The 13,787-nt window shown below is 42.5% G+C and overlaps 1 protein-coding gene across 1 annotated transcript in view; it reads right to left on the reverse strand.

The window, feature by feature from the left end:
• LOC115474573 overlaps positions 1-3,729 on the reverse strand; it is a 43,667-nt gene extending 39,938 nt beyond the window's left edge. The window contains exon 1 of the mRNA XM_030210089.1: positions 3,643-3,729. Within this exon, the coding sequence (XP_030065949.1) occupies positions 3,643-3,709 (67 nt within the window). The 5' untranslated portion in view covers positions 3,710-3,729. The remainder of the gene's footprint in view (positions 1-3,642) is intronic.
• Between the last annotated feature and the right edge of the window lie 10,058 nt (positions 3,730-13,787).

Below are 13,787 nucleotides of genomic sequence, written 5' to 3' on the forward strand. Positions count from 1 at the left end.
TTATTGTTTCTTTATGAATTGATATTGTTTCTTATTGTCTAATAAAGACTTCTTTAAGTTTCAAAAAAACACTATCGTGGGGCATGTTCAGACATCCCACGGTAGTTTATGAATTGGTGTGCGCTTCCCATATGCTTATTTTGTAGCATTGGGGGTGCGCTTAGGGCAAAGAATAGGTGCACCCAGTGCTAATTGCTTACCACAGCTATATTGGTGCACAACAACTGAGTTGTATGTGGCTAGCACAGGAGCTCTTACTGCCTAGAAAGGGCTCCCACACTAATGGCCATGCGCTAATTGGGAACTTAGTGCATGGTAATTGATGGGAGGGATGGGAAATGGGACTTGACATACTGCCTTTCTGTGATTTTTGCAATTACATTCAAAGTGGTTTACATGGTATAAACAAGTACTTATTTGTACCTGGAGTAATGGAGTGTTCAGTGGTTTGCCCAGAGTCACAAGGAGCTGCAGTGGGAATCAAGCCCAGTTCCCCACAATCACAGTCTGCTGCACTAACCACTAGGCTACTCCACCATGCCTGTATATGCCTCACACTGAGAGGAACTAAACTTTCAGCAGAAAACTATGACACTATCAGGCTGATAGTCAGTGCTATATAACCAGCTGGTTAAGCACTAATATTCAGCATGAGATAGCTGGTTATCTCTGCTAAATATTAGTACTTAGCGCATAGTGGCTAACCATCTTTATCACGCAATATAACCAGCTAACTGCAAATATTCAGCACTTCACCAGCTAAGTTTAGCGGCCAAATTTGACCACTTAAATAGCAGTTCCATCTTTAGCTGCTACAAACTTAACTGGCCAGCACTTAATATTAACCTTGCCAGTTAAGTTTAAGTTGGCAACAAAAAAAAAAAGGATATTCAAAGCCGATCATTCAGCCTGACATTGAATCTACAGGGTCAGCGCTGATCACGGCACTTAGCCAGCCTGCCTCTAGTGAACTGAATATTGGCCGGTATGTATTCTTGCCTTTCCTACAAAAAATTTGATTTTGATCTTTAGAACAAGACCATAAAGAGATGTGCCTAGTACCGTATGATTAATAGGCTCAGCTTTTTGAACTATAATGCTGTATGCATTAGAGCATATATGCATTAGAGCATATAATGCTGAATAGCATATTTTACTATTCAGCCGAATATGAATAATGAAAAATATTATTCGGCCAAATATGAATAATGGGTATTGAGCTTTAGCATAATAAACAATAAAAGAAGCAATGTGAAATCAGAGAATAAGTGTTTATTTCAGTAGGATTTAGCACAGTAGAGTCCCGGATTATTCATATTCATAAGATCCCCCAACTACATGAACAACCTTATAGACCTTCCAGCCAGAAATAGACCATCGTCATCTCGTACCCACTTCAATTTACACCTCCCCAATTGCAAAGGCATTAAATATAAGACCTTCTATGCATCCAGTTTCTCCTTCTTGGGCAGCCAGCTTTGGAACGCTTTGCCAAGATCCATCCGAACAACCAACAACCATCTACCATTCAGGAAAATGCTGAAGACCCACCTTTTCAAGACAGCTTACCTGAATAACCCTACTTAACTTTTAAACTCTTCCTCTTAATCCCAGTCCTGATGATTATTATACCTTAGTCTATATATCCCAATCTCCTTATATCCTAATCTTTCCCTCTATATCCTTTACCCTTTATCTTCTCCTCTCTATCTCTCCTCTCCCACCAATCTCTTTTCTTTTGAATATCCTTTCCTCTGCCTCTACATGATCAACTTTTTATCCTCAAAACTCCACTCACTGCTTGTAATATTCTCCTTCAAAACGTTGTAATTGTAATTATATTTACTATGTAAGCCGCATTGAGCCTGCAATGTGTGGGAAAGCGTGGGGTACAAATGTAATAAATAATAATAATAATAATATTCATATTTAAACCACTATTTGCCAAATACAAATAATGTATTTGGGGCTGAATCAAATCCAATAAGAATATTCAGTACAACTTCGTAAGCACTACTGTTTAGTTATAATAGTTGTATGTATTTTTTCTATGGTTTAAGCATATTGCTAATTCACCTTAAACACTGTTGAAGTATAAAGATGACTGATAAATAGAAGCTCACCGAGAAGACAGCAGCTTCAGTCATTGCTTTATATGCAAAACCATTATGGGCTTCTTTTACTAGGGTTCACTATCGGATTTAGCGTCCACTAATGATTAGCATACATTAAATGCTAAGCCCATTTTATTCCTATGGGCTACTTAGCATTTAGGGCTCCTTTTCGCTATTTCAGAAGTACCGCCAGGCTACCGCAGCAGCCCGGCAATACTTCCCACCCCTACCACGACATCATTTCCGGTGCTATGCAGATTTGTAGTGCCAGATACTACCCAATGGTAATCGGGCAGTACTGCACACTGCCCGGTTACCGCCAGGTTAGCGCAGGAGCCCTTACTGCCACCTCAATGGGTGGCAATAAGGGCTCCCTCCAAAAATGGCCATGCGGCAAGTGCTTTACTTGTCACCCAGCCATTTCCTGAAGAAAAGCGAGACCGGGCCCTTTTACCCGGCTGCGGTAAAAGGGGGCGTGCGAATAAAACACAAGCCAGCACCAACACAGGCCCCCTTTTGCCACAGCTTGGTAAAAGGGGGCCTTACTGTGCTCTAATCATTAATGCACTCTAAATCCATTAGCTTACCTTAGTAAAAGAAGCCCTATATTTTGTTAGTGCATGCCCATTCAATAATCTTTTTCTTCTATGTTTACCTGCTGCAACCAAGATTACCAGAACATATAAGCAAGGTTTCATGCCATGTGTAAGAAATGTAACTGAATTTTTTGAATGTTAAATTCAACAAAAGAAGATATTTATTCTATAAATTAAGGTATTATAAGATTACCTTGTTGAAGGATAAATGTTTATGGTATTCAACTTAGCTAATACATCTATTATACATCAAGGATAGCTTTATATGAATTACTACTTGTACTATTTTCTTTTTTTTTCTTTATATCAACTTTATTGAACAACTAGAAAAAACATTTTGCAATGAAAATACCACATATAAAATACTACAGTGCTGAAAAAGAGCAATATCATATGGAGACTCAGAAAAGAAAAAAGAAATCCCAGAAATAAAGGATAAAGAAAAGAATGTTGGGAGGGAAATCATTATACTTGCTACATAGTTAAAAAGAAAGAAAGAAAAGAGACACTTAAAAGATTTTCATTGTATGTGATGTATCATTTGTATTAGATTTTCTATTCATGTAATAAGCATAATAGAATGCATAACCATAATTCTGTAATACTGTGGAACTAATGAGATGTTATTCCTTTTTTTAATTGAAGATTTGAAATAGAGAATTAGTATCATCAAAAAAATAAATAAAATAGAGAGAAAGAAATAATCAAAGTGATCACTAGTGATATCCTAGATTATCACACTTTGAAAATGGCCTTGCACTTCAAGTGTCTCTGTAAAGTATGGCTCCCGAGGAAGTATTGATTTCTATATTGCACCATGCCCTTCCCTACCAGTCGTGGCATGCAAGCATGTTATTGACTTGTTTGGTCTCCATCCCTAATATTTTCCAAATACATCTTTTCAAAGGAAATATTAGATCCAAAGTGCTTACCTCCTACCATGCAGAAAAGAGAAATGGCTGAAACGCTTAACTTCAGAATGGCTTGCATGGATGCCATGAATTACTGATTTCTCTTCTGTTGTTTTAGGTGATGAAAGATGAATTCACGTTTGCTCATTTCTTTATGTCAAAAGGAAAAGGAAGTGGCTTTTTGATGTGCAATGGAAAATCAGACTGTCACTACTAGTTTATGTGTCAGCAGTATATGTCCCACACTCTGTGGGCTTCCATGTCAACTGTCAATTAATCATTATGAGGTAGAAGCATCAGGGTTACAGGGGTTACCAGAATTTACATAGGTTTCTTTTACAGGCAAGCGTCTGTTTATTATACAGCATGTGTCTTTTTCCACTGGACTTTTCTCTCTGAATTTCCTATTTCCTTCCACTGTAAATTAATTCCCCTGTTTACTAAGCCGCACTAGCAGCTGCCATGTGCTAATCCGACACAGCCCATTCAATTTGAATGGGCTGTTTTGACATTGCCGCACAGCAGCCACCAGTGTGGCTTAATAAATAGGGGGGGTAAGTGTCTCTTTCTCATCCCCATCTTCCATCCTTGCATTCCTGTGTACCTCTTTTCCAAATTAAACAGTACAGTCTGTAATTTCTCTTGGATCTACTTTTCAATTGAGATTTCCTTGTCACTGTTTAATTTCCTTACAAAATAACTGATGTGTCTTTTATGAAGCTTCACAACTGAGATTCTTTTCTTGAAGGGCAAAGGTGTATCTCTTTCATTGGTTAATTATGTGACCTCAACTTCAAGGATAAAAGTATATCCTACTGTACCTAGGTGTTTACCTCAGATATACTCCATCAAAACGGAGGTAAAGGTCCAAATATTGTCACTAGCCTCGCCTTCCTATTTCTAAAATAGGAGGGGAATAAATCTAAAATAAGTAATTCAGTCAGGCAGATGTTTTACCATTAAAGTTAAATAAATTTATTTAAAACTATTAATTTAACATAAAATGTCTACTATGTTTGACAATGTATTCGTTTCCTTCATAGGCAACCAAACCATAACAGTTCTGAACAGAACAGGAACCTATCATATAAGTATCAATTTTGAGATCAGCAAGATTTTATATCTAAACATACATTTAACATCAATAAGTTATTTTAAAATTCTTCTAGTTTATAAGAATTGATTCTTTGTTTTTATTTCTTTTTCAGGTTCTTCATCAAAGAAGCAGGTAAGTATAATATATATGTTTTTGTTTTAATCACACTAGTTAGTCTCTTGTGAGTCTGTTCTCTATGTACTTGTATAGATGTATTAAGTAACTTAGCTATTTCTTCCAGCTTTCTTGTATTTCTTCGGATCTTCACAGTGGTGTGCTGGAGCCGGCTCGCACCGGCTCGCAAGAGCCGGTTGTTAAATTTTCTTCCGGTTTGCGAGCCGGTTGTTGAAAATAGCGAGCCGGCTCTGGCTCTCCTCCCTCCATCCTCCCTCCCTCCGGATCCGCCTCACCGCCTGCTTGTTTCGTGAATTCTTCGGGGCAGGCAGTCATGCCTGCCCGCTTCCAGTGCTGACTGTCCTCCCTTGCTGATTCGCCCTTTAAAAATGGCCGCCGAGACTTCCAGAGGCGGCCTCGCGAGACTTCGGCTGAAGTCTCGGCGGCCATTTTGAAGCGCGAGTCAGCAAGCAAGGGAGGACAGTCGGCGCTGGAAGCGGGCAGGCAAGACTGCCTGCCCCGAAGAATTCAATAAACAAGCGGGTGGTGAGGGACCGGATCGGGAGGGAGGGTGGGAGGGAGGAGAAGAATTCACGAAACAACTCGGGAGGGGGTGGCAGGGGGGAAAAGGGAGTCGCTGCTGGGCATGGGTGGATGGAGGAGGGGGTCCCTGGGTATGGGTGCATGCAGGGCAGGGGAGAGGAGGGTACACTGCTGGACATGGGTGCATGCAGGGGAGAGGAGGGTCACTGCTGGACATCTGGGTGCATGCAGGGCAGAGGAGGGTCGCTGGGTATGGGTGCATGCAGGGCAGGGGAGTGGAGGGTCACTGCTGGACATGGGTGCATGCAGGGGAGAGAAGGGTCACTGCTGGACATCTGGGTGCATGCAAGGCAGGGGAAAGGAGGGTCACTGCTGGACATGGGTGCATGCAGGGGAGAGGAGGGTCACTGCTGGACATGGGTGCATGCAGGGGAGAGAAGGGTCATTGCTGGACATCTGGGTGCATGCAGGGCAAGACAGAGGAGGGTCGCTGGGTATGGGTGCATGCAGGGTAGGGGAGAGGAGGGGGGAGAGAAGAAATGCTGACATGGATGGAGGGGAGAGAAGAGTGAGGAAGGAGATGAGATGAGGGAAAAGGAAGAGAGGAGAAAAACTGCACATGGATGAAGAAAATAGGCAGAAGCTGAGGACCAGAAATGAAGAAGAAAGGAGGAAAGAAATAAATGGAAAGGAAGCCCTGGAAATGGAGTTAAGAGGACAGATAGCAGCAGAATCGGATACTGGGCCAGCATGATCAGAAAAACAGTCACCAGACAACAAAGGTAGAAAAAAAACTCATTTTATTTTAATTATAGTGTTTGGAATATGTTCACTTTGAGAATCAGGTGCTCAACATTAAAAGTTTATATTTATTTACTTATTTATGGCATTTTATCCCACATTAAACGTGAATTAGATTGGAACCTGGGATCATTTAAATTTGTTTCCTGTGGAGAGAGTAATGCATTGCCCCCCCCCCCCCCCCCGGCTATAGCCAGCTCTGCAATTTTGGGGGGGGCGCCGAGGTGGACAGGGGGCGCAGTGGTGGACGGGGGGGGGGGGGGGCGCCGAGGTGGACTGGGGAGAGAGCCTGTTGTTAAAAATTTACCAGCACACCACTGGATCTTCACCTTTCTTTTATCATTGGGTACCTTATACATGATGATGACAGGAACCAGGTCCGGGGTATCTACTATTCTGAACTTTAAAAAATAAAAAAATAAAACCTAAACCCTAACTAATTCAGAAATTCAAGTGATCTTGTTATATGAGTCTTGAATTACTTCCTTATCTAGCTTCCCCAGTAAAAAAAAACTTTAAATTATTTAACCCTATTCTATCCCTCCCACAAATAATATTTTTAAAGGATTTTTAAAAGTTTCAGTATAACTCTTTCACTCACAGAACTACTGAGATTGGTATACAATTCAGAGACTTTAAGGTCTTCGCCAACAGAACAGCCCACAGCTACTCTAAAGTCCACTGTATTTTTAAATCAATTTAATTACTTTTTCTTTTCAAAGTAGTTTATTCTAAGGTTCAGTGGAAGTTTTCCAAGTAATAATTTCTCACAGAACCCACTTCAGAATAACAGGCTTAGATGTGCACAGCAGAAAACACATTTGTCATAAGTACTCAGTGTGACATATTTTTAGCTAAACAAGCCTCACCAGCTTATCAAATTATTAATAATATTGTTTGATATATCAAATTATTTTATTATTATTATAACAGCAGCTTTTCCAAACAGCTCTCAGCCACAACTGTATAAGCCTTAAAAGGCACGGGAGGCTTTTAAAATTAATTAATTAATTTAGTCACACTTCTCAACATACAATAAATTCCTAAAATTCACTTAATCCGTTTTAAAACAGACTTTTCCTCACAGCTGATCAGAGACCATCAACACAGATCTATTCAGCATCAAACCTACTTCCCAACTGCCTAACACAGTTTAGAATCTTTACTATGTCATAATACGACACAAGCCCAGCACGAGCCCCTGCACTAACATATAGTCCACTAAATAGCTTCAAAACACAAATTTTTCAATAAATCATAACATTCTAACATTACACAACATTTAAATAAAATTTAATCATATTTTTCATGCCTTTTTAAATTCCTGGAGCGCTTTATTTTCAGTTTTCTTTCCAGCACATGCCCGCGGCACAGCTCTGCCATGAGCCAGCATCTGGCTCATGCTATCAGCTGTCTCTCCCTCCTTGAGGCACCCCTGCAGCACGTGCCACCAAACCGCACACCCACCTGCAGCCCACTTGCTTTCCGGGTCACCACCCCAGGAGCCTCAGGTAATTTTATTTTAACCCCTAGGGGTTACAATTATATAGCTTGACTGTTTGCATCATGTTAGTTCGGGGCATAGAATTATCAGCAAGTAGACTTTACTCTTATTTCCTTTGGACGATTTTGTGGATTTAGTTTTTTTTTTTTTTTGTTACATTTGTACCCCGCACTTTCCCACTCATGGCAGGCTCAACGCGGCTTACATATTGTATACAGGTACTTATTTGTACCTGGGGTAATGGAGGGTTAAGTGACTTGCCCAGAGTCACAAGGAGCTGCCTGTGCCTGAAGTGGGAATCAAACTCAGTTCCCCAGGACCAAAGTCCACCACTCTAACCACTAGGCCACTCCTCCACTCCATCTTTGTGTGGGTTTGCTCTATTTTCTTACCAAAGATGAGAGACTGCTTAGTAGGCATATTTCTCAATTTGTGGCAGCGTAAAAGAGCAAGCATTCCTTTTTCTGGGGTGATTATCCCCCCCTCCCCCCCGTGATCAAGGTGGCCTGAGTAAGTATTAAACTGCTTTCCCTGGTTAGTGGAATGTGTCTCATTAATGATTGGTATAGAAACACTTAGGGGTCCTTTTACTAAGGTGTGCCGAAAAGCAGCCTGTGCTGGTAAAGACGCATGTATTGGACGCACGCAGGTTCATTTTTCAGTGCACCTACAACAAAGGGCTTTTTTTGCAGAAAACGGACGTGTGGCAAAATGAAAATTGACACGCGTCCATTTTGGGCCTGAGACCTTACCTCCACCTTAGCGGTAAGGTCTCACGCATTAACTGGGTGGTAATCATCAGCATGCATACAATACCAATTACTGCCTGATTAGTGCCATGTGCTGAAAAATTTCTGGTTCACCTACTGGACACACGTACAAAATGAAATTACTGCCCGGGCCACGCAGTAGCCATGTGGTAGCTCCAAATTGGTGTGTGTTGGGTGCATGTAGGTACCTACGTGGCTTAGTAAAAGGGCCCCTAAGGATTTTTCTGTTACATCAGTGGAAACTACCATGTTTAGGGATATGCTGTTTAGTTTAAATTCTATTTTACATGCCCTGCTCTCTTCAGATATCTCCATTGGAAGTGAAATATGTAATTTATAAATAAAAATTAAGATGTGTGTGGAAATGGCTCTGTAAAAGTCAGCATTATTGAAGTGATGTTATCCTTTTCCTACCACAGTAGAGTAACATTCCAGCTGATATTCAAAACCATTGAAGGAATGGTACCTGTCTGGTTAAATGGTACTTAGCCAGCTATCTGCCAGTATTAAGTGGGAGATAGCCAGCTGTTTCCTGCTGAATATCCCCAGTTACTTATTTATTTGGATTTTGCTCACACCTTTTTCAGTAGTAGCTCAAGGTGAGTTATATTCAGAAACATTGGATATTTCTCTGTCCCAGTAGGGCTCATAATCTAATTTTGCAGATGAAGTAATGGAGGGTTAAGTTGCTTGCCCAAGATCACAAGGAGCAGTAGTGGGATTTGAACCAGCCACCTCTGGATGTCAAGACTGGTGCTCTAACCACTAGGCTACTCCTCCACTCCAGTTAACACTTAGTAGATAGCTGGTTATATTGCATCATATGACCGGTTATCCGCCAATTTTCAGCACATTGTTGGCTAAGTTTTGGGGCCAAATCTTGCTGTGTCAATAGCTGGAATATCTTTGACAGGTTCATATTTAACTGGCCAGTGGTGAATGCCGGTTTGGCTGGTTAAGTTCGAACCGGCCAAAAATAAATTGGATATTCAATGCCAATCACTGGGAATGGCCCGGCACTGAATGTGCAGACTCAGTGCTGACTGCGGGAGGTGGCTCAGCTACCTCCCACGATCTGAATATCAACCCCATTGACTTTACTTCTGGCACTACCACAAAGACTTTTAAAGTGTGGGAGGAGAAGAGAGTACAATACCTCTACCAGGTTTTAGATGACACTGGAAAATTTAAGATTTTCCCCATTTTATGTGCAGTTTCAGTTGTCCCTTGTGGACACATATGCCTATCGACAACTTAAACATTAGGAGGGGAATTCTATAAATGACGTTCAAAAATGGGCACCGGAAAAATTCAGTGCTAAACACTTTTCTATAAAGTAGATGTGCCCTTTAAAGAATAGTGCTTAGTGCTGCTTTCCATGCCCAACTCTGAGTACCAGACTTACACCAGCCTTTTTTAACCCTAGATACACTAAACTCTGTTGCCACATCCTCCAGCAATGAGTTCAAGAGCTTAGCTATTCTTTGAGTGAAAAAATACTTCCTCCTATTTATTTTTAAAATATTTCCATGTAATTTCATTCAGTGTCCCTTGGTCTTTGTACTTTTCGAAAGAGTGAAAAATTGATTCACTTTTACCCATTCTACACCACTTAGAATTTTGTAGACCTAAATCATATCCCCCTTAACCATCTCTTTTCCAAGCTGAAAAACCCTAAACTCTTTAGCCTTTCCTCATATGGGAGCAGTTCCATCTCCTTTATCATGTTGGTTGCTCTTCTTTGAACCTTTTCTAATTCTGCTATATCTTTTTTGAGATACGGTGTCAGAATTGAACATAATTCTCAAGGTGCGGTTGCACCACGGAGCAATACAGAGGTATTATAATATTTTTGGTCTTATTTTGCATCTCTTTTCTAATAATTCCTAGCATCCTGTTTGCTTTTTTGGCCACTGCCACACACTGGGCAGGAGATTTTAGTGTATTGTTTACAAAAGACCTAGATCTTTTTCTTGAGTGCTGACTCCTAAGGTGGACTCTAGCATCAGGTAACTATGATTCGGATTATTCTCCCCATTGTGCATCACTGTGCATTTGTCCATTTTAATTTCATCTGCTATTTGAATGCCTAGTCTGGTATAAATCCTGGCACCCATGTTGGGTGTGGTGACCCATCAAACATATAAACGGCGAGTGACCGTACTCACTCACAAATGCGCAGTAGAGACTTCCCTCTCTGCCCCGCCCCCGCATCAATACGTGAAGACGGGGGCGGGACAGAGAGGGAAGTCTCTACTGGCATTCTGCAGACGTCGGAACCGCTCCCCCTCCCCCGGAGTTGCCGCCACCGCCTCTCCATCTGGCCGAGCACTGTGAACTTACATCACCACGCAGCAGCAGGCACATCAGCAAAGCTGCCATCGGGCTTCCTTATCTGCCTTTGTCCCGCCCTCGCCGACGTTACGTCACATGAGGGCGGGACACAGGCAGAGAAGGAAGCCCGCCCTGATGGCAGCTGTGCTGATGTGCCTGCTGCTGCATGCTGATGTAAGTTTACAGTGCTGCTCAGGCCGGGTGGAGGGGTGGCGGCGGCGACTCCGGGGGAGGCGGGGCGGCGCCGACCTGGGGGGGGGCTTAGAAACCCCCCCATTCCAAAAGTAGTCCGTTTTCATGGGCTCAGCGGCTAGTCAAACATATAAACGGCGAGTGACCGTACTCACTCGCAAATGCGCAGTAGAGACTTACCTCTCTGCCCCACCCCCACGTCATTACGTGAAGACGGGAGCGGGACAGAGAGGGAAGTCTCTACTGCACATTTGCGAGTGAGTACGGTCACTCGCCGTTTATATGTTTGACTAGCCGTTGAGCCCGTACTCACTCGCAAATGCGCAGTAGAGACTTCCCTCTCTGCCCCGCCCCCGCGTCAATACGTGAAGACAGGGGCGGGACAGAGAGGGAAGTCTCTACTGGCATGCTGCAGACATCGGAACCGCTCCCCCTCCCCCCTCCCCCGGAGTTGCCGCCACCGCCCCTCCATCTGGCCGAGCACTGTGAACTTACTACTACTACTACTACTACTTAGCATTTCTATAGCGCTGCCAGGGTTACGCAGCGCTGTACAATTTTAGCATGGGGAAGGACAGTCCCTGCTCAAGAGAGCTTACAATCTAAAGGTTACAAACTATGTAGTCAGTGTAGGTAACTTACAACTTATGTAGTCAATGTAGGTAGCTTACAATCTAAAGGTTATAAGCTATGTAGGGAAGGTGGTTAGGCGCCAAAAGCAAGGGAGAAGAGATGGGCTTTGAGTAAGGACTTGAAGATGGGCAGGGAGGGCGCATGGCGTATGGGCTCGGGAAGTCTGTTCCAGGCATAAGGTGATGCGAGGCAGAAGGGGCGGAGTCTGGAGTTAGCGGTGGTAGAGAAGGGTACAGATAGTAGTGATTTGTCCTGAGAGCGGAGGTTACGGGTGGGAACATACGGGGAGAGGAGGGTAGAGAGGTAAAGGGGGGCTGCAGATTGAGTGCACTTGAAGGTCAATAGGAGAAGCTTGAACTGTATACGGTAGCGGATCGGGAGCCAGTGAAGCGACTTGAGGAGAGGGGTGATATGAGAGTATCGATTCACGCGGTAGATAAGACGTGCAGCAGAATTTTGGACAGATTGAAGGGGGGATAGATGGGGGGATACATCACCACGCAGCAGCAGGCACATCAGCAAAGCTGCCTTCGGGCTTCCTTCTCTGCCTTTGTTTCACCCTAGCTGACGTTACATCACATGTTACGTTACGTTACGTTACGTCACACGAGGGCGGGACACAGGCAAAGAAGGAAGCCCGCCCTGACGGCAGCTTTGCTGATGTGCCTGCTGCTGCGTGCTGATGTAAGCTTACAGTGCTGCTCGGGCCGGGTGGAGGGGCGGCGGCGACGACTCCGGGGGAGGCGGGGCGGCGCCGACCTCAGGGGGGGGGCTCGGAAACCCCCCCCCCATTCCAAAAGTAGCCCGTTTTCATGGGCTCAACGGCTAGTTATTCTATAACACTGCATGTAGAATATCACAAGCCAGATGCATATGCAAATCCTAATTAGTGCCAAATAACGTCAATAATCGGTTGTTATCATTCAATTGTTGATGGTTAACAGCTCATTAGCCAATTAAGTTGCACATATATCTTGGCAGTATGCCCAAATTTGTATGCCATATATAGAATCCAGGGCTATGTGCAAACATTGGATTCTTCTTCCTTGCTGCTGGATATCCAAGAAACACTCATATCTGCTTTATGTCTGGAATCACAACTACTGGTATCAGTGTCGTATCACCATAAAGATTTACGGAGCAAGCTTCCATACTTGGATTATGATCATCTGTCTCTGCGTTGAACAGATGAACTGCTTGGGGAATATATTAAATCTTGTCTCCAGGGAACATGTACTACTTCCATGAACATTATCCATAGGGAACCATGGTATAAATTTCTCTTGAGACTTTATATTACACCGCTCTGGGCATTCAAAGCTAGATGTAGGGCAGATGATATTTGTCCTAAATGCAGAGCAATGCTCTTATGAGTTACATGTTTTGGTCCTGTATCAAGATACAGACATTCTGGATTTCTTTTTGTGATCATATTTCATAGTTATGGCACTGCACTCTGAGGACAACACCTGGTATTGTGTTCAATAGACCAATGTTGGTGCATCCGGTGCCAAAAGGGTTGAAAGGTTTCTCAAAATGATCATCTTTAATGGCAAAAAAGTGAAATCTTCTTTCTTTCTTTCTTTCTTTCTTTCTTTCTTTCTTTCTTTCTTTCTTTCTTTCTTTCTTTCTTTCTTTCTTTTTCTTTCTTTTTCTTTCTTTCTTAGGATTTATTTACCATCATTTTAAAGGAATTCACTCAAGGTAGTGTACAGTAAGAATAAATCAAGCATGAGGAATAGACAATTTCAGCAGTGAAAATATTCAGTAACAATACAAATTATGGCATAGTATACTACTTACAATGTCAACACAATATGTAATAGAACATTATAATTGACAGCGTAGGGTATAAGTACATAAGTATTGCCATACTGGGAAAGACCAAAGGTCCATCAAGCCCAGCATCCTGTTTCCAACAGTGGCCAATCCAGGTCACAAATATGTGGCAAGATCCCAAAAAAGTACAAAACATTCTATACTGCTTATCCCAGAAATAGTGGATTTTCCCCAAGTCCAATTAATAATGGTTTATGGACTTTTCCTTTAGGAAGCCGGCCAAATCTTTTTTAAACTCCGCTAAGCTAACCGCCTTTACCACATTCTCTGGCAACAAATTCCAGAGTTTAATTACACGTTGAGTGAAGAAACTTTTTCTATGATTCGTTTTAAATTTACT

The sequence above is a fragment of the Microcaecilia unicolor genome, chromosome 7 (genome assembly GCF_901765095.1).
Source record: "Microcaecilia unicolor chromosome 7, aMicUni1.1, whole genome shotgun sequence".
Taxonomy (NCBI): Eukaryota; Metazoa; Chordata; class Amphibia; order Gymnophiona; family Siphonopidae; genus Microcaecilia; species Microcaecilia unicolor.